At 51.7% G+C, this 27463-nt stretch overlaps 1 protein-coding gene across 10 annotated transcripts in view; it reads right to left on the bottom strand.

Moving 5' to 3' along the window:
* Positions 1–27463, bottom strand: part of SORBS2 (sorbin and SH3 domain containing 2) — a 115024-nt gene that overhangs the window by 29577 nt on the left and 57984 nt on the right. For 5 of the 10 annotated variants that reach the window (XM_029076585.1, XM_029076586.2, XM_029076587.1 and 2 more), the window contains exons 5-13: positions 25269–25410; positions 24512–24687; positions 17054–17120; positions 16178–16222; positions 13855–14035; positions 10616–10730; positions 8292–8375; positions 6453–6509; positions 1411–1466 (exon numbers count right to left, since the gene is read on the bottom strand). In XM_029076585.1, the coding sequence (XP_028932418.1) occupies positions 1411–1466; positions 6453–6509; positions 8292–8375; positions 10616–10730; positions 13855–14035; positions 16178–16222; positions 17054–17120; positions 24512–24687; positions 25269–25410 (923 nt within the window). The remainder of the gene's footprint in view (positions 1–1410; positions 1467–6452; positions 6510–8291; positions 8376–10615; positions 10731–13854; positions 14036–16177; positions 16223–17053; positions 17121–24511; positions 24688–25268; positions 25411–27463) is intronic. The other 5 variants (XM_029076594.2, XM_029076590.2, XM_029076593.2 and 2 more) reach the window with 2 other exon arrangements.

Raw genomic sequence — 27463 nt, 5'->3', positions numbered from 1 at the left:
GACTCAAGGTCTAGGGAGGTGGGAGACAAGGTATTGAATCCCCATTTTGCAAATGAGGAAACTGAGGCACAGAGAAGTAAAGTGATGTGACCAAGGTCACACAGTAGACAAGGGGCAGAGCTAGGATTAGAACTAGGTTCCCTAACTCCCAGACCTATGCTCTTTCCACTAGGCCATACTGCTTCTCAAATCTGTTGCACCCTCCCTAGCACTTAGTACAATGCTTTGCATACAGTAAGCAAAAAATAAATACCATTGGTAACTGATTGACAAATACCATAATCATTTTTATCATTATTAGACATGACCTCTCCTTTTGACACTGTGGACCACCCCCTTCTCCTGGAAACATTATCTAACCTTGACTTCACTGATGCTACCCTCTCCTGGTTCTCTTCCTATCTCTCTGGCTGCTCATTTTCAATCTCTTCTGCGGGCTCCTCCTCGGCCTCCCACCTTCTAAATTATGGGTCCCCTTCTATTCTCCACCTACACCCACTCTCTTGGATCACCCATTTGCTTCTGCAGCTTCAACTACCATCTCTATGTGGATGATTCCCAAATCTACCTCTCCAGCCCTGACCCTCTGCAGCTTTGCATTTCCTTCTGTCTTCAGGATATCTCTACCTGGTTGTCCCGCTGACACCTCAAACTTAAAATGTTTAAAACAGAACTTCTCATCTTCCCACCCAAATCAATCAATCGTACTTATTGAGCACTTACTATGTGCATTGCATGAAGTGCTTGGGAGAGTCCCAATACAACAAAATTGGAAGACATGTTCCCTGCCCGTAACAAACTTACAGTCTAGAGGGGGACCCCACTCCCGCTCTCTTTCCTTTCCTTGTTCTCTGTTCAGCCCAAAACACTTGTGTACATATCCACAATTTATTTTAATGTCCTTCTTGATTGTAAGCTCCTTGTGAGCATGGAACATGTCTATCAGTTCTGCTCTAACATACCCTCCTAAGATCTTAGTATCGTGCTGTACATGCAGTGAGTGCTCAATAAACACCACTGATTGATTGAGTGATTGAAATAATTTGTGTTGGTCTTCCCCAATAGACTGTAAGGTCCTTGAGAGCAGGAATCACGCCTGCTAACTCTATTGTATTCTCCCACATGCTTAGCACGGTGCTCTCCAAACAGTAAGCACTCAATAAATATCATTTCACTGATCAAACAGGGAAGAGTTTCCTACTTTATGGGAGGCTGAGATCTAATAGCTAATATTTTGCTTTTTAATTATTATCAAAACTAAAGAAGTGAAAGGGAAAATTGCCTCAGAGTTTCAGTACCCAAATGAGAACTAGATCAGACATGCACTCTCTCTCTCCCTCTCATATTTCACATTTTCTAAGAAGAAATGGGCCACTTATTTGGTTGAGTGCTAGAGAAATGATTACTTACCTAGATGGTCTGTCTGGGCCTCTCTCTCTCTCTATAGAAGTTTGGTATAATGAGGCCTGTAAACCAAAGAAAGATTCCATTGTGCTTTATGACAAGGAAACCACACCATTCATTCTTAACAGCTAGAGCCAACACCCCTCATTCTTACTGGATAGAGCTAACACTTTTCACTCTTACTGGCTAGAGAGCTGACAGTGTTCCTTCTTACTGGCTAGAGAGCAGACGCCATTCATTCCATGGAAGTTCCTCAATGACCGGAAGAAAGGCCCCATAATAATCACAGGTTGTTGGAAGTGAAAGTTCTTTTGTCCAAGTGCTCAGTACAGAGGACTGTTGGTGCCCAGTAGTGCCATTTCTGTCATTACAGCTAGAGCCATGGCTCCTTCGGGGCAACATCAATTTGGGGGTGATTGTGGCTTGAACAGCTCCTGTTCCCCTGTGGATTCACTGATGAAATGCTCGGGGACAGGGTCGTTCAAAAGGGAGCTGAGTGTTGGACCCTGAGAGACTCCCCAGAGTCATACAGGACTTTTTGTCTGGAAGGAAAAGTGGTGGAAAAATCTGTGGGAGGGTGGATGGCCTGATTTCCCAGCAGTGACTCGGGGCCCCATCCCAGAGGAGCAGATAATTGTGACAGCATTGAGAGACAGCCCATGTTCCCAACTCTGCCGCACCTTTCACCCACTTTGGTGGTGATGGGGCCCTACACAAAAATTGCAGCACAAAATTTGGGGGATGCGAGGTCTACTATGGGAGTAAAACTGTAAGTTCCCTGAGGGCAGGGATCATGCCCTTTGTTCTACTGAAAGTTGAAAAGCCTTGTACTTTATAGTGTTCTATTCGCAACAGATACTCAATACAGTGCTCTGCCTAGGGTAGATGCCCAGTACAGTGCCCTGCACACAGGAGGCACTCAGTATAACACTCAGCATATAGTTGACCAGGATGGGGCTCTGAACCCAGTAGGTGCCTAGTAAATATGCACTCAGTAAGTGCCTATTTATATCAATGACCTAGACAGGATATACATCAAACAGAAAGTTACAACATTCAAACATCAATCTAAATATAATAAAACCTCTTTACAAAGTCACAATAGGGTGATTTTGTGGAATTTGTCCCATGAAAGTTCTTAGGATGGAGGAAACACTTCTTCACACACACACAATGGATGGGAAACATATGGAATTTGTTACTCCAGGAAGCTGTGGTAACCAAAATATCAGCAGGTTCAGGAAACGTTTGGGTAGATTCATGAATGAGGAACCTATAATGGGCAGTCAGAGGGAAAGTCACAATTGGGGAGGGGAGAGTTAGGGGTGTTGGATGGTCCATACTGGGTCACTGGGGGAAGAGATAGGAATGGAGAGGAAGTCAGCTGTATTGGTGGTCAATTCCTAATCATGAAGGTGGGCTTCCAGGAGGAAAACCACCATGTTTTTTGTTTGTTTTTTTAAGTGGTATTTGTTTAGCGCTTATCTTGTGCCAGTCACTGGATGTACTAAGCACTGGGTAGATACATGCTTATCAGGTTGGACACAGTCTATGCCCCACATGGAGTTCACAGTCTTCATCCCCACTTTATGGATGAGCTAACTGAGGCAGAGAGAAGTGAAATGATTTATCCAAGATCACACTAGTGGCAGATCCAGGATTAAAACCCCAGTCCTCTAACTCCCAGATCTGTGCTCTTTCCACTAGACCATGCTGCTTCTCCTGTTTCTTCCAATCATCCTGGGCTGCCTAGACCATCAGTCTAATCCAGGAATGACAGTACTCACAATCTTATCTTTCAAAAATGTATTGATTACCTATTGGGGAATGGGGCTAATGGCACACGATCTCTTTGTTTCCAAGAAGTTCACTATAAAGCGGTGAGCCAGCAAGCTAAAGGAACCGAACAAGACTAAGGTCACTTTCAAGCAGAGCTGAGTCCCCTTCTGCAGGCCCAAGATGCTGCCGACAGCAGCCAATCCTCACAGGAAAGACACAAAAGGAGCCTCCAAACCCGATTTCAACCAAGCATTCCAACTCCCTCCCCCATAAAACCACTGGATGGGGTGGCTAACCAGAACAAAGTCACTGGGTTCCAGCCAGTCTGGTGTAACAACCGATGGCCCCAGAAAGTGGTGGTAGGAGAGACAAGGTGGGAGAAGTCAGCTGGCCCTCACTTTGGGGACTCTGGTTTGGATACTCCAAACAACGAAGCATTGGTCAGAGGAATTCGTTATCTACATCAATATGGGTCGGGGAATGTGGGTCAAATGGAGGCCGAAGTAAGATTTCGCCTCTTGCGATTCACACTGGTTTTGTTTGGGTCTGCAGCGTCAGAGGAAAACCTGTGGGTGAAGAAAACCTAGGAATCTGAGCAGCAGCGAGTTCCCAATTTTGACCGGCCCCAAGCGACAAGCCTCGCCACCCCCACAAACACATTTCAGTCCCAGCAAATTGATAACGGAAGCACTTTCCTCAGCCAGAAAGACACTGCTCTTCATCTAGTTCGTTAGAGAGGTTGCATGGCCTAATGGTCAGAACACAGAACTGGAAGTCATGATATCCAGCTTCTAGTTCCGGCTCTGCCAATGGCCTGCTGCATGACCGTGTCAAGTCACTTCATCTCCCAGGGTCTCAGTTTCCTCATCTGAAAATGGGGTTAAGATACCTGTCCTTTCTCAGTCTTGGACCTTGAGCCCCATGTGGAACAGAGACCGTGTCTGATTGGATCATCCTGATTCTACTTCAGAGCCTAGCACTGTGCTTCACTCATAATAAGTAGAGAAGTAGCGTGGCCTCCTGACAAAAACATGGACCTGGGAATCAGAGGACCTGGGTGCTAATTCTGCCTCTGCCAGTTGTCTACTCTGTGACCTTAGGCAAATTACATAACTTATTTGTGCCTCAGTTTCCTCATCTGTAAAACGGGATGAAATCCTATTCCCTTCTACTTAGAATGGGAGCCCCATGTGGGCAGGGTCTGTGCACAACCTGGTTAACTCGTACCTACCCCAGCACTTAATACAGTCCTGACACAAGTGCTTAGCATGTGCCATAATTAATTCTAATAAGTGCACACTTGATGCCATCACTAGCTCATTCAGGTTATCAGGGGGCCATTCAGTGCCTGACAGTGGTGCAGGCCAAGTGGTGGCTGGAACACTGAAATGCCCTTGTGGTCTAAAGACATTAACACACTTCTAAAAGGCCTGATTTTCCACCAGGGAGTAGGTTTAGGCCCTGGGAGACTTAGGGTCTCCCCACTGCACCTGAGCAAGCCAGCACAGTCCAAAGCAGGATGCACCCTCTCAGAAATGGCTCAGCGGCCAGAGAAAGGACCGGGCAGCTCAGAACCTGGACATCCGGCTGGAGAAATCATGGCAGCACACTCGAGAGCGGGGGTCACACCCAAGAGCAGGGGTCACACCTGAAAGAAGGGCTTACACCTGAAAGTGGGAATCTCACTCGAGAGAGGGATCACACCTGACAGCAGGGGTCATACCTGACAGCAAGTGTCACTGACATCATTCAAGGACCCCAGACCTTGAAGGTCAGCCACGGCCCTCATAAAGAGGAACTCTGTGACTTTCTATAGAGGTCACCTTTGCAGAAGTCTCATCAATAGAGAGCTGTCCTTGGGAGGACCCCTCACCCCAGGTCTCTTGCCTTCCCCTCACAGTCGCCGGGAACATGGGTGCTTCTTCCAAGCCATGGGATTTGGCAGCGGGAGCCGAGGCAGAGGGAGCCTAGAAGGTGAGAATAAAATCACCAGACACAAAGGTGTCCAGGGCTATATTTAAAGTTGAACAGCGGATGGAGCAGCTGGACACCAAACTGTCACAGTGGTCTCACACTGGACAACTGGCCGCCCTAGGTACAGATCAGCTGGATATACTAATTATGGTATTTGTTAAGTGCTTATTATGTGCCAAGCACTGTTCCAAGTGCTGGTGTAGATATAAGGTAATCAGGTTGTCTCACGTGGGGCTCACAGTCTTCATCCCCATTTTACAGATGAGGTAACTGAGGCACAGAGAAGTTAAGTGAAAGTCACACAGCTTATAAGTGGCAGAGCTAGGATTAGACTCCACGACCTATGACTCCCAAACCCGTGCTCTTTCCACTAAGCCACACTGCTTCTCAGTGCTTATCAGACTGTCACCGTGGTGTCATACTGAACTAATAACCGCCCTATGGTCAGATCTACTGGATATCAGACTGTCACCATGGTATCACCCTGGACTAATAGCCCCCCTTGGGATGAACCAGCTTAACATCAAACTGTCACTGTGGCGTCACCCTGGACTAATGGCCACCCTAGGGACAGACCATCTGGACACTGGACTATCACTGCAGGATTAAAACGGATGACAGACCACCCTAGGAAAGAACCAGCTGGACAGATTGTCACTGTGGTATCTTCCTGGACTAATAATTACAATAGGGACAGACCAACTGGATACCAGACTGTCTCTGTGGAATTACACAGAACTAATAGCTGCCCCTGGGGAGGATGGACTGGACACCAGAGTGTCACCGTGGGCTAATAGCTGCCCTAGGGACAGACTGGCTGGATAAAAGACTGTCCCCATGGTATCATCCTGGATTAATAGACCAGCCGGACACTGGACTGTCGCTGCAGAATCACACCAGATGACAGGTTGCCCTAGGGGAAGGCCAGCTGGACAGACTGCCACTTTGGTATCACACTGGACTGATAGCCTCCCTAGCAACAGACCGACTAGACGTCAGGTTGGACTAACAGCTGCCATGGGGACAGACCGACTGGATATCAGACTGTCCCCATGGTATCAACCTGGACCGATGGCCACCCTTGGGACAGACCAGCTGGACACTGGACTCTCATAGCAGCATCCCACCAGATGACAGGCCACTCTAGGGAAAGAATGGCTTTCACTGTGGTATCACACCGGACTAATAGGCACCCTCAGGACAGACCAGCTGGACACTGGACGGTAATACACCGGACAGCTGACTCCCTTAAGGATTGTCCAGCAGGCCTGAAAAGGAAAGAAGGATCCATTTACCTCAGTGGTGCCCCCTGGACATCGGTGTTGCTCATACTCCAGAGGCTTTTTAGGAGGCTGGGGACGCGAGCCCCGCGGCAGCAGGAGGGCCGCGGATGGGACGCAGGAGAACCGGTGGCAGCAAGAATGAACGGGGAAAGGTGACATAGTTAGAAACAGGGTGTCGGGGCTCCAGGTGGCGCAGTGCCCGGCAGCGACAGAGCGAGGGAAGAGGTTAGCCTGTTAGCGGCATCTTGCCAGCTGACCGTTAGCGGCCTGGTTAGTCCAACCAAACCCCCATGCCCAGGACTGCCCAGGAACCTGGTGGACTTTGGGGCTACCGGCTCTGGGGACGCCGAGCTGGTGACCCAAGCGGGGGTTAAGAAGCAAGCTCGTAAGCGGGCCGGGGAGATTCCCATCCAGGGAGTGGTCGCCGGTGTCCTGGCGGGCAGGCTCCCTGCAGGAAAAGAGCGACCGAGCCCTCGGGCTGCCTGGGAAACATCCACAAAGTGGCAGGGAGAGGAAGGCCAAGAGATACCACTTCTCCCAAACAAAGCCCTAGTACTGCACTGGATGCAAACTGGGAATTTTGTAATGAATGGTTGGGAAACTTTTACGAGCTAAATCAATGGTCTTAGAAAAGTGTCGGGAAATGTAACGTCCACAGCCAGCCTCAGGCCAGGGGTCAAGTGAGGCCAAACAGCCCATTTCCAGCTTGGCTAAATGGGGCGGGGCGGACGTCAGAGGTCCTGAATGCAGTCTCTCTCCTGTCCCCTGCCTGGATAGTTTTGTCTTCAAGGGGCCTGGTCCCAGGGAGGCCTGGCCTCTGGAATGCTGGTCCTGGGGGAGGCTGGGCTCTGGGATTCTGTTCCCTAGGGTTTCTGGCCTCAGGAATGTTGATCCCCAGGGTCCAGACTGCTGGTCTCTCTAGGGTGTCCGGTCCCTGAGGTTCCTGGTCCCAGAGGTCTCTGGGATCCAGACAGCTGGTGCATCACCCGGCTATTGGATCTGAGGATGTGTTTGCACTTGAAAGTCTCCAGTGGTGATTGACCATGAAGGTCATGAGCTCCATCGCTCCAGGGAGAGGAGGGGTGAAGTTTTGGGGGTGGGGCTGGGGGGATCTGGGTGGGAAATGGAGTCATGGCCAGGGACATCGTGGAAACTGGGAATGAGGGGGGGCATTTCTGCATCCTGGAAACCGGGGGCGCTGGAAGATAATAATAATAATAATGTTGGTATTTATTAAGCACTTACTATGTGCCGAGCACTGTTCTAAGCGCTGGGGTAGACACTGGGGAATCAGGATGTCCCACGTGGGGCTCACAGTCTTAATCCCCATTTTACAGATGAGGTAACTGAGGCACAGAGAAGTTAAGTGACTTGCCCACAGTCACACAGCTGACAAGTGGCAGAGCTGGGATTCGAACTCATGACCTCTGACTCCAAAGCCCATGCTCTTTCCACTGAACCACGGAAGAGGGAGGGGGAGTGTTTCCCTCTCCCTGGACAGCATGGTTTCTGGGCCTTTGGGTTAGAATCTAGAAAGGGGGTCGCCCACCCTTCACCCTGAGACGGCTCTTCAATAGGGACAGGAAATGAGGAGGTGGAGCCCCTTCCACCTGCATTGGGGTGTCATTGTTGCTAGGTAATGGTTGTTAAGGAGAGGTTTCCATGCCCCTTGGGCAGAGACATGGCCAAGATGGTTTGGAGTTCCTCAAACTTGGGAGGTGGGGGTGAAGCTGGCTTCAATGCCCTGGCTGGTGCCTCTGTCCACGTCCCGGTCAGCGCCCCAGCAGACACCAACCCCTCCTCGTGAGCGCGTTCTGGCGACTGCCATGACTAGGCTCCCAGCTCACTTACCGGCCGCCCGAACTCCAGCTGGGAAAAGAACTGATACCAGGGCTCGTGGTCTAAATCTAGGTCACCAGGGGCTATGCGGCCAGTCTGGAGCCGAAGCAGAGGGAACAGGAAGGAAACGGCATACTGAGCCACGTGCTAGAAACGCTGCCAAACACACACCAACGCACATGCACAAGCCCACATGCACACACACACACACACACACACACACACAAACAATTCTTGCCTGAAGATGGGGGAAGAAGGGGTGATTACAGAGAGCTGTACTGGGAACCTATGTACACGGCACTGACCTGGGCACCTACTATATGCAGAGCACTATGGCAGGCGCCTGTGAACAGGGTGCTATCCTGGGTGCCTACTGCACGCAGAGCACTGTGCTGGGCATTGACAGTGGATAGGGTGCTGTACTGGGAACCTACCATTCATCTGGCTTCTGGTGTCCTCTCCCAAGCTCTCAGGATAGTGTACTCTGCACTCTGTAAGCACTCAGTATACACACCATGACTACTGTGCCAACCCCATCCCTAGATGCCCCCCATCTTCAGGCCCCAGAAGTGGCATTCTTGGTCCCGGCACACCCCAGCCGGGGTGTCCTTCCTGTGCACATGGCAATGAGTGGGGTCTGTGGGCCTCTCCAGCCTCCTCGAGCCGCGCTCGGCTGGACAGACCCCAGAACCCCCGCTCGGAACTCACGGCTCAACTCCGCAGGGTCACCAACACGTCGCTCCTCCCCCAGCCTTCTTCCCCCTCCCTCCTCCCCTATGCCAACCCCCTTCCCCTCCCAGTTCCCGCCAAGACAAGAAATGGACCAAACCAGCAAACAGAAGAAACACGAAGAGAGGAGAAGGGAGAGAAACTACACCTCCCTGATCTCAGGGGCTGCCATTTCCCAGAGCAGAGGCTCCCTCGGATTGCTGTTCTGGGGGACTTGGAGAGCTGTGTGTGACTGACCGATGTTTCTTAGTCCAAGGTAAGGAATGGCTCCAAAAACCACATCGGCCTGTTGCTTTACATAAAGAACCCCACGGAGGGTGGGGCTGGCGTGCTCTGAATTTGAATTTGGGGTGAAGCCTTGTGATACAGAGCTGAGGAGACTTTTGAAGGAAATCCCTCTCTGTCTACTTTTACAGATACTTGTAAAACCGGCTGAAATAAAACCTTTCTGCAGACTTTTTCTTTGTGCTTTAAATAAGAGCTGTTTGGGCATAAAACTTGAGGGAAGGGTCCACCCCAGCCTCAGTCCACACCTGGGGTGACTTTGAAAAGAAAGAAAGTTTGAAGCATCTGAGGGGATGGCAAACAGGAATTGATTGGTTGCAGAAATTTTCAGTCTGGCAGGACACGGCGACCTGAACATGGGACCCCATTGGTCCAGCTAACACAATCAGAAGCATAGGCCCCATCCTTTTTTTTTTTTTAAATTGCATTTGTTAAGCACTTACTGTGTACCAGGCACTGTACTAAGCGCTGGGGTAGATACAAGCTGATCAGGTTGGACAGAGTCCATGTCCCACATGGGACTCCCAGTCTTAATCCCCATTTTACAGACAAGGTAACTGAGGCCCAGAGAAGTGAAGTGACTTGCCTAAAGTCACTTGCCTAGAAGCAGCATCGCTTAGTGGAAAGAGCACGGGCTTGGGAGTCAGAGGATACGAGTTCTAATCCCAGCTCTGCCACTTGTTTGCTGTGTGACTTTGGGCAAGTCACATAACTTCTCTATGCTTCAGTTCCCTCATCTGTAAAATGGGGATGAAAACTGTGAGCCCCACGTGGGACAACCTGATTACCTTGTATCTAACCCAGTGCTTAGAACACTGTTTTGCACATGGTAAGCCCTTAATAAATACCATAATTATTATTATTATTATTAAAGTCACACAAGAGACAAGTGGTGGAGCCAGGAGTAGAACCTAGATCTTTCTGACTCCCAGGACTGTGCTCTACTCACTTGACCATCCTACTTCTCATCATTCCAGCCCCTGTGCCAAGCCTCTGTGGGAAGGTTTCCAGCATAGAGGGCTGAGCTCTCACCCCCTTCCTTGGCCATGGGCACACACCCTCTCTCCCTGAATGAGACAGACAAGGGCTGGAGCTCTGCAGGAAAGAAGAGGTTGGTTCTGAAAGGGTGGTATCACAGAGCGGGACACAGTGTAGGCTGCTGGGTGCTGATGCCCGAGCCACGTCCCCTCTCCTGGCACCACTGGATGGTGCCCCCGCACCACGTCCCCTGATCTGCCACCCTCTGCCTCCACTAGCTGGCAAGACTTCATCTGAGGCCTGATTGCCACTGTCCCCGGCCCCGCCAGGGGATAGACACTCACCGGCCTTTCGTGCTGGAGGATGGACGATTTCCCCGGCTCGTACTCAAAGATGCTCCTGGGCTCAGAACGGAACTTCCGGGTGTCCACCTTCCTGTCCGGGGGGTCCCAGTCATGCCTGGGATGAGACGTGTGGGGCGGTGAGCGGTCTAGCACCTGCCACCCCTCTCAAAGGTGGTTCCAAGGTGGCTGTCTGAGGTGGGACAGGCCAAAGGAGCAGTGGCAGCCCCGCAGCCCCGCCACTGACAGTGCCACAACCTTACAGTCTACAGTCCCGCAGCCCACAATCCCACCGTCCTGCAGCCTGGCAGCCCACAGTTCCACAGACTCCTCTCATTCAATCCACATAAACTGTCACCATATACGGTCAATTCTACCTTCATAACATTGCTAAAATCCATCATCTCCTCTCCGTCCAAAGGGCTATTACACTGTCCCAAGCACTTATCCGATCCTGCCTTGACTACTGTATTAGCCTCCTTGCTGACCTCCCTGCCTAATGTCACTCCCTACTCGAATCCATACTTCACTTTGCTGCCCAGATTATTTTTTCCAAAAGAAATTTCGGCCTATGTCTCCTCACTCCACAAGTACTTACAGTGGATTGGCAACCATCCTTACCATTGACTTTAAAGCGTTCAATCACCTTGCCCCCTCTTATCTTACTGCACTGATTTCCTTCACTCCTGTAATGCCAACCTACTCACCTACCTATATCTCATCTGTCTCGCCCACATCTTCCCTCTGTCCTGGAACTCCCTCCCCCTTGATATCCTTGATCACGCTCCCTTCCTTCAAAGCCTTACTAAAATCACATCTCCTCCAAAAGGCCTTCGCTGACACTAAGCCCTCATTTCTCCTCCTCCCGTCACCCTTGCACTTATATTTGTACCCTCTATTCACCTTACCCTCAGCACCACAGCACTGATGTACAAAGATGCAATTTACTTTAATGTCTGCCCCCCCCTAGACTGTAAGCTCGTTTTGGGCAGAAAATGTGTCTACCAATTCTGCTATACTGTACTCTCCCAAGCACCTAGTACAGTGCTCTGCACACATTAACTACTCAATAATATGATTGATTGATAGTTCTGCAGTCTCACGGTTCTCCAGTCCACAGTCTCTCAGTCCAACAGCCCCACAGCCCAGAGTCTTTCATGATGAGCAAATCCTGGAGGTAAAGGCTCTGAGTCACCATACACTCTGTGCTGAGCACTGTATCCAGCACTGGGGAAGATACAGTGCAGTCAGATTGGACCCCATCCCTCTCCCACATGGGGGTCAGTCTAAGAATGAGGGAGAGCATCATCATTTTATCCCCATTCGTCGGAGGAGGAAAGTGGGGGCCAGAGAGGCCAAGTGCTTTGCCCAAGGTCACCCACAGGCTGGAGCAGGAGACTCCACACTTTTAACACCCAGAAACTCCCAAAACAGGAGAGGACAGTGATTCAACATGGAGGCCACCCCCATTCCCATACTGACTAATACTGACCAGTTCTGTCTGATAACCTATCATTCTGCTGTAAACCTCTCTCCCAACTAGAGTGGAAGTTCCTCAAGGACAGCGAATGTGCCTTGTGCTTCTCCTTTACTTTTGCAAGTGCTCAGTACAGTGCCCCATGCCCTGAGGGCACTGAAAATGCCATCGCTGCTGCTCTTACTAATGACCCATCACTGAGGAACCCACTCATGAACCTGGTCAGACCCTCAGCCTGGATACTCTTCTGGGCCATGAGCGTCTCAGGCCGAGTCTTCTGCTGGGCAGAGTAGTAGGCTGGAAGGGGCATGGGCTTGGGAGTCAGAAGTCATGGGTTCTAATCCCGGCTCCACCACCTGTCAGCTGTGTGACTTTGGGCAAATCACTTCACTTCTCTTTGCCTCAGTTACCTCATCTGTAAAATGGGGATTAAGACTGTGAGCCCCACATGGGACAACCTGATTACCGTGTATCTACCCCAGAGCTTAGAACAGTGCTTGGCACACGTAAGAGCTTAACAAATACTATTATTATAATAATAATAATTGGTGGCTGGATGCCCCACCCCCACAACCTGAGTTTGAACCTCCCTCCCTGCAACATCCCAAAGCCTGATGGCTGGGAGGCAGCATTGCCTAATGGAAAGAGTGTGGATCTTGGAGTCAAGAGACCCATGCTTAAGTCCCCGCTCCTGAGCCTAGACAGTTAGGCATTCCTGGGCAAATCACTTACTCTCTTCTGGTCCTCAGTTTCCTAATCTGTACAATGGGGAGAAGATTCCTGCTCTCCCTTCCTGTTAGACTCAGGGCCCCAGGTGCCACAGGGACTGTGTTGAATCTGATTATCAGTTTCTACTTCAGTGCTAAGCAGAGATTAAGCGTTGAATCAACTCTGTCATTACCCTCTTTATCATTACCCTATTTATTTTGCTAATGAGATGTACCTCACCTTGATTCTATTTATTTGCTATTGTTCTAATGAGATGTTCATCCCCTTGATCCTATTTATTGCTATTGTTTTTGTCTGTCTCCCCCGATTACTCTGTAAACCCATCAAAGGGCAGGGACTGTCTCTATCTGTTACCGATTTGTACATTCCAAGCGCTTAGTACAGTGCTCTGCACATAGTAAGCGCTCAATAAATACTACTGAATGAATGAATGAATGTAACAGTAAATGATTGTTCAAGGGCTGGCTGTTTTTTCATTCACTCATTCAGTGGCATTTATTGAGTGCTTACCGTGTGCCCATCACTGTACTAAGTGCTTGGGAAAGTACCATACAACAATAAACAGACACATTCCCTGCCTACACGGAGTTTACAGTCTAGATGGGGTGGGGTGACGGAGAAAGGCCAACGGGGGGCTCCCCACAGGTAGAAGGTAGGGATTCCCTTCTCCTCAGCCCAGTCCCCTCTTTCCTGCCTTTGCTCCTGGGCCCCTTCTCACCAATTCCCGATCAGCCCCTTCCCCAGCCCCCTACTTCCCTCCCCCCAGGCTCCAGCCTCCTCTCCATGTCCCCACCAGTCCCTTCCATGTCTCCCCATCATTACCGTTACCAATGGTACTTATTGAGCACTAATTGTGTGCAGAGCACTGAACTAAGTGCTTGGGAGAGCAGAGTACACTCTCCATTTCCCCTCCAGCCCCTTCCCCAATCGCCTGGCCTCCACCCCCCACCCCACCCTCCTCTCCTCTGTCTCCCCCCCCCGCCCCTCTCAAGCCCCCCAGCCTCCCCCCCCCCCCCCACCAGAGTAGTTCTCTCACTTTTCCCGGTCCCGGGGCCGCAGAGGTGGGATGGGCGGTGGGATGTGGGGGGGTGGCGGCAGGGACGGCGTTTCCTTGAAGACCTCAGGCCCATTGTCTGAGAGACTCTTGGACAGGGGCCGGTAGGTCTGGGTCTTTGCTGCGGGATGAGGCTGATTGGTGGTCGTGGGGTGGTATAAACCTGTGGGGAGAGGGCAAGCATTCACAGGGTTGAAAAACCTTTTGGGGCACCCCCAAACAGGCTAGTTGCCTGGTATCCCCAACCAAACTCCAAACCCAGGTGCACATTTTGCCTGTGTACATGTGGAATCCTGCACATACTGAAGCCCTGCTGTGGGTGCCGGTGGAGAGAGCTCCCGCCCCCTGCCTCCTGGGGAGCAGAAGACCTGGGTTTCTAGTCCCAGCTCTGAGATGGGCCTGCTGTGTGCCCTTGAGCCCGTTAGTCAACCTTTCTGGGTCTCCGTTTCCTCACCTGTTAAATGGGGATAATGAACCCTGCCTCTCCCCATTATAGAGAAATTCATTCATTCAATAGTATTTATTGAGCGCTTACTATGTGCAGAGCACTGGACTAAGCGCTTGGGATGAACAAGTCGGCAACAGATAGAGACAGTCCCTGCCGTTTGACGGGCTTACAGTCTAATCGGGGGAGACGGACAGACAAGAACAATGGCACTAAACAGCGTCAAGGGGAAGAACATCTCGTAAAAACAATGGCAACTAAATAGAATCGAGGCGATGTACAATTCATTAACAAAATAAATAGGGTAAAGAAAATATATACAGTCGAGCGGACGAGTACAGTGCTGTGGGGATGGGAAGGGAGAGGTGGAGGAGCAGAGGGAAAAGGGGAAAATGAGGTTTTAGCTGCGGAGAGGTAAAGGGGGGATGGCAGAGGGAGTAGGGGGGAAGAGGAGCTCAGTCAGGGAACGCCTCTTGGAGGAGGTGATTTTTGAGTAAGGTTTTGAAGAGGGAAAGAGAATCAGTTTGGCGGAGGTGAGGAGGGAGGGCGTTCCAGGACCGCGGGAGGACGTGACCCAGGGGTCGACGGCGGGATAGGCGAGACCGAGGGACGGTGAGGAGGTGGGCGGCAGAGGAGCGGAGCGTGCGGGGTGGGCGGTAGATTTACTGATTGCCTTCTGTGTGCAGAACACTGTAGTGGGTGCCTACTGTGTGCAGAGCATTGTACCAGGTGCCTACTCTGTGCAGAGCACTGTACTGAGTGCTTAGGGGAATGCAGTATAGTCACTAAACACCATTCCTCCCCCCACCTTTTTTTAATGGTATGTGTTAAGTATTTACTATGTGTCAGACACTGTTCTAAGCCCTGGGGAAGGTACAATTTTATTAAGTCAGACAGTCCCTCTCCCTCATGGACCTCACAATCTAAGTTTAAGTAGGAGGGAGAACAGGTATCGCCATTTTACAGTTGGGGAAACACATGCACAGAGAAGTTAAGTGACTTGCCCAAAGTCACACAGTAAGCAATTGGTAGAGCTGGTATTAGAATCCAGGTCCTTCTGACTCCCAGGCCCGTGCTCTCTCCACTAGACCATACTGCTTCTCCTCAAGGAGTTTACTGCCTAGAAACATCACTCAGCTTGTCCCTGCCACATCCCAGTGATGCAGATATGATTATCCTCATTTTAGAGATGAGAAACGGAGGCCCAGAGAGGTGAAGTGAGTTGCCCAAGGTCACACAGAAGGCTGGTGACAGAGCCAGGACTAGAACCCGGGTCTCCTGTCTCCCACCAGTACCCCTCCCCCAGACCATGCACAAGTGTAAATAATAATGTTGGTATTTGTTAAGCGCTTACTATGTGCAGAGCACTGTTCTAAGCGCTGGGGTAGACAGAGGGGAATCAGGTTGTCCCCCATGGGGCTCACAGTCTTAATCCTCATTTTACAGATGAGGTAACTGAGGCACAGAGAAGTTAAGTGACTTGCCCACAGTCACACAGCTGACAGGTGGCAGAGCCGGAATTTGAACCCATGACCTCGGACTCCAAAGCCCGGGTTCTTTCCACTGAGCCAAGCTGTAAATGGCAGAGATGATCCTTGAGCAAGGCCCTGGGCCAAAACCCTGTGGATCCTTGCAGAGGTACTGACCAGGGAGGGCTGTCTGTCTAGCAGGGGAGCATTTTACCAAGCAAACATCACCTCCAGTCCCCCAGCATCCCAGTTCTCAACCATGACACTCCTCCCGGCCCCCCAGCCCGCTGCCACCTTCTAGCCCTCGGGTCCCCAGTTCCTTCCCCCCCTCCACCACTCTTCCTGGCCCCTCCTAGCCCCTCCCCCCCCCAGCTGAAGGCAAGAGTCCTACCGGCATTGTAGGTGTACGGAGTGTGGTACATGTCGGTGTCATCATCTGGAAAGAGAAAATTCATATGTTACATGGTGCTGTGGCAAATGCCAATAATCAATGCAATAGCAAATGCCAATGCAAATGCCATTAGCGTTGGATCGGGCCAATCATCCGCCACACTTTCCATCTCCCTGGGCCCAGCTGGTCTGCTTAGGTGGCCCCTGCAAATTTGCCTCAGCCACCGCTCCCTGCCATTGGCATATGCTGCTGCAACTGGGCTCTAACTGGTCCCCACTCACCCACCTGAGAAAGAAACGTGCGACATAAAAGGGACGGTGGGGCAGAGCGATGGTGGGGCAGGCTCTGACCGCCCACCACCAACCGTCCTCCACCAGTGTGGGGAGGCAAGGACGGAGGCATGGAAGAGGGTCCGAGTGGATGGAGATCCTCCTCCTTCAACGTGCTTGGTGGGCAGAGATCGGGTTGTCTAACTGCTCTCCTCTCCCAAGTGCTTAGTGCAGTGCTCTGTACACAATAGACCACCAGCTCCTTGAGGGCAGAGGTTGCGTCTAACTAACTCTAATGTCCTCTCCCAAGCAACAGTAAGCTTGCAGCACATACTATGGTTGACTTGAGGGTGAGCAAGCTTTCTAGGACTAACTAGCCAAAAAAATTAAATTCTAGGTCTCCCCAGACCCACTCGGAAGCTCTCAGGTCTGGTCAGAGAGCCAGGGAAGTGAGGCTTTGAGTCCAGCCCAGGAAGAAGTGGGGGAAACCACGGCTTTGGGCCTGCACCTGGAGGGTAGCTCAGGTCCGGGGGGCAGAGGGGTGGGCACAACCTCGGACGGGCTCCACGGTTCCCACACCAAGCGGCGGCAGCGGGCAGATACATACCTGGCTTGTGCACTGTATGGATCTGCTTGAACATGGTCTTGTACCAATCCTTTGGCCTGTCCACCGTCTGCAAACGAAAGGCCTGTCGTCAGCCCCTTCCCTGTTTAGGGTATTCATCCCAGCGCTTGGAACAGTGCTTGGCGCATAGTAAGCGCTGAACAAATGCCATCGCTATTAATATTATTAATAATAATTATTATATTATTGCTATATATTATTAACAATAATAACAACGGTATTTGTTCAGTGCTTACTACGTGTCAAGCGCTGTTTTAATACCATCGATTTTTTTTCCCTTTTCTACGGTATTTGTTAAGTGCTTACTATGTTTCAAACACTGTCCTAAATGCTAGGCTAGGTACAGGTCAGGGAGGTCAAACAAAGTCCCTGTCCCACACGGGCCACACAGTTTAAGAAGGAGGAAGAACAAGTATTGAACCCCCATTTTACAGTTGAGGGAACTGAGGCATGGAGAAGTCAAGTTATATGTCCTCGGTCCACAGCAAGCAACTGGAAGAGCTGAGATTACAGATCCTCTGACTCCCAGGCCCGTGCTCTTCCCACTGGGCCACACTGCTTGACTGACTGATTGATCCCGGCTCTCCTTCCCTCTAAGATCACGAACCTGAGTGGGACAGGGACTGCATCTCATCTGATTGCATCTACCCCAGCACGAGGTACAGAGTGGGCACTCTTTGACCATTCGTTCATTCATTCAACCATACCGAGCGCTTTCGGCATACAAAGCACTGTACTAAGCGATTAAGGACTACTGTGGTGGTACAGTTCAGGAATGCCCGGTAGCTTGGACACCAGAGATGACATTATCCCATTTTATTTTGGTTTTTTGTGGTATTCATAAAGCACTTACTAAGCGTCAGGCACTGCAGTAGATGCTGGGTACTAAGCTCTGTACTGAACCCCGTAACGCCTCAGCCGTGGCCCCGTTCCCTGGACCGCTCCATCTCATCTTCCCGGTCCCTCCCCTCCCATACCTGGGGACGTTTCCGCCTTCAGTTCGGGTCCGCACATTTTGCACCCCAGACCCTTAACCCTTTCTGGCCCTTGAGACTTGGGCCTAGCCCAGAACCGGTCCCCTGGGCACCGGCCCGGCGAGCCTCGAGACGCTGGCCGCTAAGGGGTGGCCTCGGCCAGGGGCAGACCGCTCTATCCGTTTCCCTGCGTGCTTTCGTGGGGGGAAATCGAGGCAGGCGAGGCCTGACGCCCCTTTACCCAACCGGAGGTGGCAGAGAGGAGGGGCACTCCGGTGTCCACGCATTGTAACGCCTTGTCATCACACGAAACACTTCGTAGAAAGCTGCACGGGGTTGGGGAAGGAGAGACTGGCGCTTAGAATAAAATCAAGGGAGACACAGGTGCCCCCGGCAATGCCAGTTCCAGACTGGGGGTCACTCGGGGAATGTGACGGCGGTGGGGGAGGGGCGCGGAAGAGGGGAATTGTCACCCTAGTCAGGGGAAGCTGCATTTAGCCTGGCCCATTCGATTTCCTTTAACGTTGCCAATTAATAATGATAATAATAATAATAATAATGGTATTTGTTAAACGCTTACTATGTGTCAAGCACTGTTCTAAGCACTGGGGAGGAAACAAGGTAATCAGGTTGTCCCACATGGGGTTCACAGTCTTAATCCCCATTTTACAGATGAGGTAACTGAGGCACAGAGAAGTGAAGTGACTTGTCCAAAGTCACACAGCTGACAAGTGGCGGCGTCAGGATTAGAACCCATGACCTCTGACTCCCAAGCCCGGGCTCTTTCCATTGAGTCACACAGCTACTACTACTATTACTAATGATGATAATAATTGTATTTGTTAAGCGCTTACTATGTGCCAGGCACTGTACTAAGTGCTGGGGTGGATACAGAGAAGCAGCGTGGCTTAGTGGAAAGCGCGTGGGCTTGGGAGTCAGAGGACATGGGTTCTAATTCCAGCTCCGCCACTTGTCTGTTGTGTGATCTTGGACAAGCTATTTAACTTCTCTGTGCCTCAGTTACCTCATCTGTAAAATGGGGATTAAGACTGTGAGCCCCACATGGGACAACCGATGACCCTGTATCTAAGGAGAAGCAGCGTGGCTCAGTGGAAAGAACCTAGGCTTGGGAGTCAGAGGTCATGGGTTCAAATCCCGGCTCAGCCGCTTGTCAGCTGCGTGACTTTGGGCAAGTCACTTCACTTCTCTGGGCCTCAGTTCCCTCATCTGTAAAATGGGGATTAAGACTGTGAGCCCCATGTGGGACAACCTGATCACCTTGTATCCTTTCTAGCGCTTAGAATAGTGCTTTGCACATAGTAAGCACTTAACAAATGTCATCATTATTACCCCCAGCGTTTAGAACAGTGCTTGGCTTATAGTAAGTGCTTAACAAATACCATTTCAATTAGACTGTAAGCCCGTCAAAGGGCAGGGACTGTCTCTATCTGTTGCCGATTTGTACATTCCAATAGCTTAGTACAGTGCTCTGCACCTAGTGAGCGCTCAATAAATACTATTGAATGAATATTACAAGCAAACTGGGTTGGACACGGACTCAATCCCCCTTTTACAGATGAGGTAACTGAGGCTCAGAGAAGTGAAGCAACTCACCCAAGGCCACACAGCAGACAAGTGGCAGAGCTAGGATTAGAGTGCGTGACATTCCGACTCCCGGGCCCAAGGTCTATCCACTGCGCCAACCCTTCTCTGCCCCTCGGCAAGGCAGATTGGTGAGTTTCATAGGCCACCGCTAGGCAGCGGAGAAGGGGGTATTGTGGCCCAGGAAAGAGACAGAGATGAGGCTGGGGTCACTGGGGCCGAGAGACAGCGCCCGCAGGTGGGCCTAGGCCCAAGCGGCCCCGGGGAGCAGGCGGTGGACGAAGCTCCGAGCCCGAGGGCGGCCCCAGTTGGCCCGTGGTGCGGGTTATGGAAAGGAATGTGGCAGCGGGGTTTCCTTCCCATGTCTGGAGGCTTTCCTTGGAACCGGGCTCCAAATCTGCCTTCTTTATAAGGAGACCCTAGAGAGAGGGCCTCCTCTCTACTCCGCTCCCTTGCTGCGGCTGGGGATACAGAATTCAGGACCTTTTAGGGTAACGGGAAACCCCTAACCCTTCCTAAAAGCTCCCCCTGATCCTTGAGAACAGCGGTGCTGCACTGCCGAGGGGTGGGGAGGGATTGGGGGTTGGGGGGAAGAGGAAGGGGTGGGAGACAGTAAAGGGGGAGGGGCGTTGTGGATCTCTAGTAATAATAATGGTATTTTTTAAGCATTTACTATGTGCCAGGCAGTGTTCCAAATGCTGGAATAGATACAAAATAATCGGGTGTCCCACATAGGACTCATAGTCCCTCATTTTACAGGTGTGGGAACTGAGGCACAGAGAAGTGTAGTGACTTGTCCAAGGACCCATAGCAGACAAGTGGCGAGGCCATAATTAGAACCCAGGTCCTTCTGATTTCTAGGCCGATGCTCTACCCACTAGGCCACGCTGCTTCTCCAGTTCTCCAAGCATCCACTGGCTCCCAGAGGTTCATTCAATTATATTTACTGAGCATTTACTGTGTGCAGAGCATTGTACTAAGCGACTCCTGACTCCCACCACCCCTAGGACCCTGATCCACTCCGAGTGCTTGGCAGGGGACCTGGAAAGATTTGGGGGGCTCCTGGGTTGGGAGAGGGCGGTCAGGAGAAGTTTCCTTCACCGCCATAAGCTCGCTGGGGGCAGGAACTGACCATGTCTACCAACTCTGTTATATTGTTATATTGTACTCTCCCAAGTGCTTAGTACAGTGCTCTGCACACAGTAAGCGCTCAATAAATATGATTGATTGACTGAGATGGAGGAGGAGAAGGGGAAGGTCTTAACAGCATCTCCTGGGCCCAGGAGGAGCGAACTGACAGCATCGGTTGGATCCACCGGGCCATGAGGAAGGAAGCAAAACCTAGATGATCATGTGCTAGTGCCCAGGGGTGAGCAGGGAGACCTTACCTCCCAGGCCGCTGGAGAAACCCAAGATTGGATCTCGCGGGGGGCTCAGCACCAACCCTAAATTCAGCTTTCAGCCCCTTAAACTAACCCAGGCCAGCCCCGCCCCACTTGGGGACTGCAGAACATCCCAGCTGTCCCCAAGCCAGTCTCCCCTGCCCTTGGACATCCTGGACATCTCTGCTCCCAGACCCCCGCCCCTAGAGCCGCCTGAAATTCTTCCGGTTCTCCTGTCTACTGGGGTCATTTCTGAGTGACAAAGCAGAAATTCCAAAGTGAAATAATGGAATCCAGGGCCTGGCGTCACCCCAGAAATGGGCGCTGTCTCCCTGACCCGGGTAATAATAATAACAATAATTATGGCAGTTATTAAGCACTTACTATGTGCCAGGCACTCTATTAAGCGGTGGGGTAGATACAAGAACATCGGGTTGGACACAGTTCCTCTCCCACATGGGGCTCACAGTCTCAATCCCAATTTTCCAAGTGAGGTAACTGAGGCACAGCAAAGTGAAGTGACTTACCCAAAGTCACAAAGCAGACAAGTGGCAGAGCTAGGATTAGAACCCATGACCTTCTGCTTCCCAGGCCTATACTATATCCACTATACCATGCCCCATGCTCTGACCACTTCCTGTCCCGCGGCCATGCCAGTGCTTTGGGCTCCTGGGAAATTCATTCATTCAGTCATATTTGTTAAGTCCTTAATATTGGCAGACCACTGTACTAAGCGCTTGGGAAAGTACAATACAACAATAAACAGTGACATTCCCTGTCCACAATGAGCTCACAGGTCTGGGGGGTTGGGGGTAGGGGGTGATGTGGAAGACAGACATTGAAAGCCCATCAAAGGGCAGGGACTGTCTCTATCTGTTACCGATTTGTACATTCCAATAGCTTAGTACAGTGCTCTGCACATAGTAAATGCTCAATAAATACTATTGAATGAATGAATATAAATAAAATTACATATATATACATAAGTGCTGTGGGCCGAGGAGGAGAGGGAGAAGGACAAAGGGAGCAAGTCAGGGTGATGCAGAAAGGAGTGCGGGATGAGGAAAAGTGGGGCTTAGGCTGGGAAGACCTCTTGGAGGAGATGTGCTTTCAATAAGGCTTTGAAGCAGGGGGAGAGGAATTGTCTCTCAGATTTGAGGAAGGAAGGGGTTCCAGGGATGGAAAGGCCACCCCCTGCCAGAATCACACACCCACTGCAGGGCACGGCTCCCACGAGCAGCTGGATCCGCCAGGCAGGAAGGAAAGTTTTGCTCCGGGAGGAGGCAGAGGACCCCCATTCTCTCCACCAACTGCAGCATGCTCTCCCAAGCGCCTAGTACAGTGCTCTGCTCAAACTGAGCGCTCAATAAACACCTCTGATTGATTGATTCTCTCTGCCCTTCAAGAGCCCAGTCCCCTTCCTTCCCCCGACCCTCCGCAGCCTTACCCCTCGTCGTTTCGGCAACCTTTTCCACTCTTTTCCAGGTTCGGCCTCCGGGGCCTCTCTCCCGCCTGCATCCCGCTCCTGGGAAAGAGCTCTGGGCCAGGACCAGACCTCGCCGGGGGGGGACGGGGCTCCGACCCCCAGAACCTTCCACCTGGCCCGCTGCCGCTCTCATCATGCCGCCTCTCCTTCTCGCCCTCTTGCCCTTGACAGCCCCCGGCTCTCTGCTCCTGGAGAAGGCGGGTGCGTCCTCTTGGCTGCTTACAGCCCTGCAATTCCAGCCACTTTGCCACTGTCTCCCCTCGCGGCAGCTCTCCTCTCTAGAGACAGCTCTTGCCTCCAGAGAAAGCTCTCCCCCTCCGGAGTCAACTCTCTCCTCCAGAGACAGCTCTCCCCTCCAGAGACACTTCTCCCATGGAGAGACAACACTTTCCCCCAGAGACAACTCTCCCCTCCAGACTCTTCCCCTGTACTAAGACAATTCTCCCCTCCTAAGACAACTCTCCCCTCCTAAAACAACTCTCCCCTACAGACGCTTCCCCCTCCTAAGAAAATTCCCCTCTCCTAAGAAACTCTCCCCTCCAGACACGTCTCCCCTCCTGGGACAATTCTCTTCTCCTAAGACAACTCTCCCCTAAAGAAACTACTCTCCCCTCCTGAGACAACTCTCCCCTCCAGAAACAACCTCCTCTTTGCTCAATCCCAGCCCTCAGCATCAGGCTGCTCTCTGCCTCTCCCTCCCCTGCCTCCTCCCCTACTCCGCGTCAGCCAGCCCGCCCTCCGCTCTCCATCTCCTCCAGGATTCTCCCACCCCTTTCCACATCCAGTTCGAGTTCCTGGAGTGCCGCCCCACCATCCACCCGTCCCCCAACAGCACTGGCTCCCTCGGCTCCTCGGATGCGGCTGGCGGGGGCCGACTTCAGAAGGCCAGTGAGGCAGTCGGGCCAAGACCTCAGGGAGAGGCACTGGTGGACGCAGTTAGAAATTTGGAAACTCCGGGGCCCTGACCCGAGCTGGACGCAGCCCACAAGGGGACAGCGACTTGGAGGGGAATGCAGAAACTCCGGACTGAGTATCCTGTTTCTACCTCAACCCTTAGCAGAGCATGGAGCACAGAAACGTGTTTAATCAATACCATGATTAGAAACGGGGGTGGGGGAGTGGCTCAGAACACCGTGGAAAAACACTCTAGGTGAGGGGCCCAAAAGGGCTTCCTGTATCCCCCCTCCCAGCTGCACAGCACTTATGTCCACATCTGTACTTTATTTCTATTCATGTCATTCTCCCCCTCTAGACCCTAAGCTTGTGACGGGCAGGGAAAGTGTCTGTTTATTGTTATATTGTACTCTCCCAAATGCTTAGTGCAATACTCTGCACACAGTAAGTGCTCAGTAAGTATGAATGAATGAATACTGCTAGTGTGTTACACAGTGCGAGATAATGTCATCTGGAAGCAGTGTTGCCTAGTGTGAAGAGTATGGGCCTGGGAGTCATAGGACAGGTGTTCTCGGCCAGCTGCCTACTGTATGACCTTGGGAAAGTCACTTCACTGTGCCTCAGTTTCCTCAATTCTAAAATGGGGATTAAACACCAATTCTCCTTTCTACTTAGACTGTGACACTATGTGCAAGACAGGGACTGTGTACAACCTGATTAACTTCTAACTATCCCGGCTCTTAGAACAGTGTTTGACACCCAGAAAACGCTTAACAAATACCATTTAAAAAAAAAAAAATTGGCTGGGCCAGTGACGTTTCCTTGCCACAGGACAGTCAAGTGTCCCAAGTCATCATGAATTTGTCCAGTTCCAGACCACAGCCCATCCAGCCCAAGGTCCACAAAATGCCTGGCCCAAGGCTCACAGTCCTTGGCATACCCAGCCTGAGGCCCACAAAAAGCCCTGCCTGGCAAGGGGCCCACAATCCTGGGACCACTGGCATCCTGGCCTGAGGCCCACCACCCATCTTGCAGCCCACCCTATGATGGGGCCTCTGCCAGAGGGGATGGTGGGTGGGGTGCAGACCCCGATGCTGCTCACCGTTCTGATGGCAGTGGGGATGCCCGACTCGTCCACGGGCCCGATGCCCGGGTAGTGCGGCGCCTTGATGACCGTGACCTTCTTCTCCTCCTCAGAGGATCGGCAGATCGGGATTATGCTGGTGGGGCTGTGGCTGTCGGGACCTCGGGCAGGCTGGAAGCATGTCTCGCCGGGCTCTGTGGAAACAAGCCGGAGAGCGGCAAATAGCTCAGGAACCGGGTTGGCTCTCCCCACTCCCAAAAGCCCTGGTCCAAACCCCCTCCGCTAAGAAAAATTCCTTGCTAAATCTCTTGTATTTTACTCTCCCAAGTGCTTAGAACAGTGCTCTGCATATAGTAAGCACTCAATAAATGCCATTGATTGATTGATTGACAGAGTCCCCATAACCAGCCACGGCCCTCATATGCTTGATGCCACCCTCAGCAGCCATATATAGGGCCCATTCAGTGGTGGATTCGGTGACTTTAGCCTGACCCTACTCTGCCTCATCCTATCTCCTGCCCCCACTGTTGGTCCCTAATTTTGGTCTGCCTCTCTCCCCCAATAGATGGTCAGCTCCTTGAGGCCAGATAAAGTAGGTTTGTTTGTTGTACACTTGCAAAGGGAAAGGGAAAGGAGACAGTTATGAGGAGAAGGAGGTAGAAAAGGAGGAAGAAGAGCCAGGAGGAGGAGGGGAAGGAGAAGGGGAATAAAGAAAAGGACAAGGAAGGGGAGGGGGAAGAGGAGAAGGAGCGAAGTGGGAGGGGAAAGGCCTTACCCCCGGCCCTGCCATGCTGCATGATGAGGCTGGAGCGGAGGGACGTCGGCAGTGAGTAGGACGAAGATGGGGAAAAGGGTCTTTGCCAGCGGCTCATCAGGTCGACAGTCCCGCTGGAGTTTCCGTTCACGGCTACTGGGGCCTAGGGGACAGGAAGGAGACCCGTTAGCCACGGGACATCCCAGGGACCCCAGTGCCCACCCACCCCAAGAGCAGAAACTGGTAGGGGGAGACAATTCAGTGGCAGGGTCCCTGGCCTCAGGGTAAAAGGCAAGAAGATGCATTGATTGGGGGGTGGGGGGGGCAAGAAGGGAGGGAGGGAGGGAGGGAGGGAGAGAAGGAGGGAGAGAGGGGGTTCTTTGCAAATCTCCTCTCTCCTCCAGGGACCAAGGAGGTGAAAAGCTGCAGTTGTGTCTGGGGAGAAGTGGGAGCCAGAGGAAAAAGCAGAGATTCCCTCCCTCATGGAGGCATCGGTGACTAGTTGGCCCTTGGATACCCTGTGCCAGGAAAGCGGGCACTGACCCAGTTCAGGGCCGAAATTTAGACAGGCCCCACCTCCAGCCCCTACTTGCCAAAGGAGCAGAACCACCAAGCGATCAGAACCCTCCAAAGTCCATGCTGGCCCTGCAGGGGTCCGTCAGATTTGGGGGATCCAACACCACACCCAGGGATTCAGAGCTCGAGCCCAAAGTCAGCCACCTAAATGTAACCACCCCAATGGCAACCTTGTGCTTCTGTCCCACCTCCTCCCCCTTCAAAATATATGGGATAGTTCAGTCACTCACTATAGGAGTCACCAAACAGCCCACCTATACCCAGCATGGGAAAGGCAAATTGATGTCTGGAAACAGGTTGGAAGCTCTTCCTCCGGTCACCCAATATGGACCACACAATAATCCTGATTAACCCTTCTCTATCACTGACTCGCACCAAGTCAACCAATATGGACCATCCGATACCCCTGATTCTCCCCTAGTGACCCAGCACGGACCATCCAACTCACTCGATTATCCCCTTTCCACCCTCTGACTCTCACCGAGGGACCTGGAAAGTACCATCCAAAACCCCTGACTCTCCCTGACTGACCCAGCATGGACCAGCAATAGCCCCGCCTCTTAATGTCAATGGTTACACTTCAGAACTGTTTGACGGTATTTGTTAAGCACTTACTATGTGTCAGACATTGTTCTAAGCGCTGTGGTAGGTAGAAAATAATTGTTGGACACAGTCCTTGCTCCAGGTGGGGCTCACAGTCTTAGCCCCCGTTTTACAGATGAAGGAACTGAGGCACAGAAAAATGAAATGACTTGCCCAAGGTCATGCACAAGATAAGTTGGGAGAGAACCAAGGTCCTTCTGATTCCCAGGCACACATGCTCTATTCACTAATAATAAGTCTGGTATTTGTTAAGCGCTCAGTGTGCTGGGCACTGTACTAAACTCCACGGTGGATGCAAGAAAATCAGGTTGGACACGGTCCGTGTCCCACATCGGGCTCACAGTCTCAACCCCCATTTTCCAGATGAGGTAACTGAGGCCCAGAGAAGTGAAATGACTTGCCCAAGGTCACACAGCAGACAAGTGGCGAAGCCGGGATCAGAACCCATGACCTTATGACTCCCAGGCCTGTGCTCTATCCACTCCATCATGCTGCTTCTCTAAGCCACACAGAAGGTAAGACAGCATTGCAGCTCTGTAGTTCTGCAGTTCGAAACTCTAACCGCTGCCACATTCTGTCTGACAGTCTCCCGAAGGATGTGCTGGCCTCCTTCTTCATCCCGTGTTTTTTCCCCTTGTCCCTCATTTCCCATTTTGTTGATGACCTTCTGCATCCCACCAAGCTGACCCCCTCTCCCTGACAGACGGGTCCTTCAGTTCTGCCATGTGGCCCATCTGCAAGGCATGTCTGTCAAACTAAAATGCAATTCTTTCAAGTGTGACCGTCAGAAGAATCGGATGCGATTCTTAGGATGCTTAGGATTGGTCAAGGCATGACTGCTGGGCCTGAGATTGCCTTAGGGCAGAGGGCTGGCATGTCCCCCACCCCGCATCTCCAGTGTCCGCCACAACCCCAGTGGCCCAGGAGAACTTGGCATTTGGCACCAGGGAACCTGCCCAAGTCCAGCGTGTAACCTGGCTGTCCTCGTACCTGGCACACCGGCCTTACTGCACCACTGGAGCAGAGAAAACAGTGCA

The sequence above is a fragment of the Ornithorhynchus anatinus genome, chromosome 12 (assembly GCF_004115215.2).
Source record: "Ornithorhynchus anatinus isolate Pmale09 chromosome 12, mOrnAna1.pri.v4, whole genome shotgun sequence".
NCBI lineage: Eukaryota > Metazoa > Chordata > Mammalia > Monotremata > Ornithorhynchidae > Ornithorhynchus > Ornithorhynchus anatinus.
The sequence above is the reverse complement of the archived record's forward strand: the minus strand, read 5'-3'. Positions and strand labels throughout refer to the sequence as shown.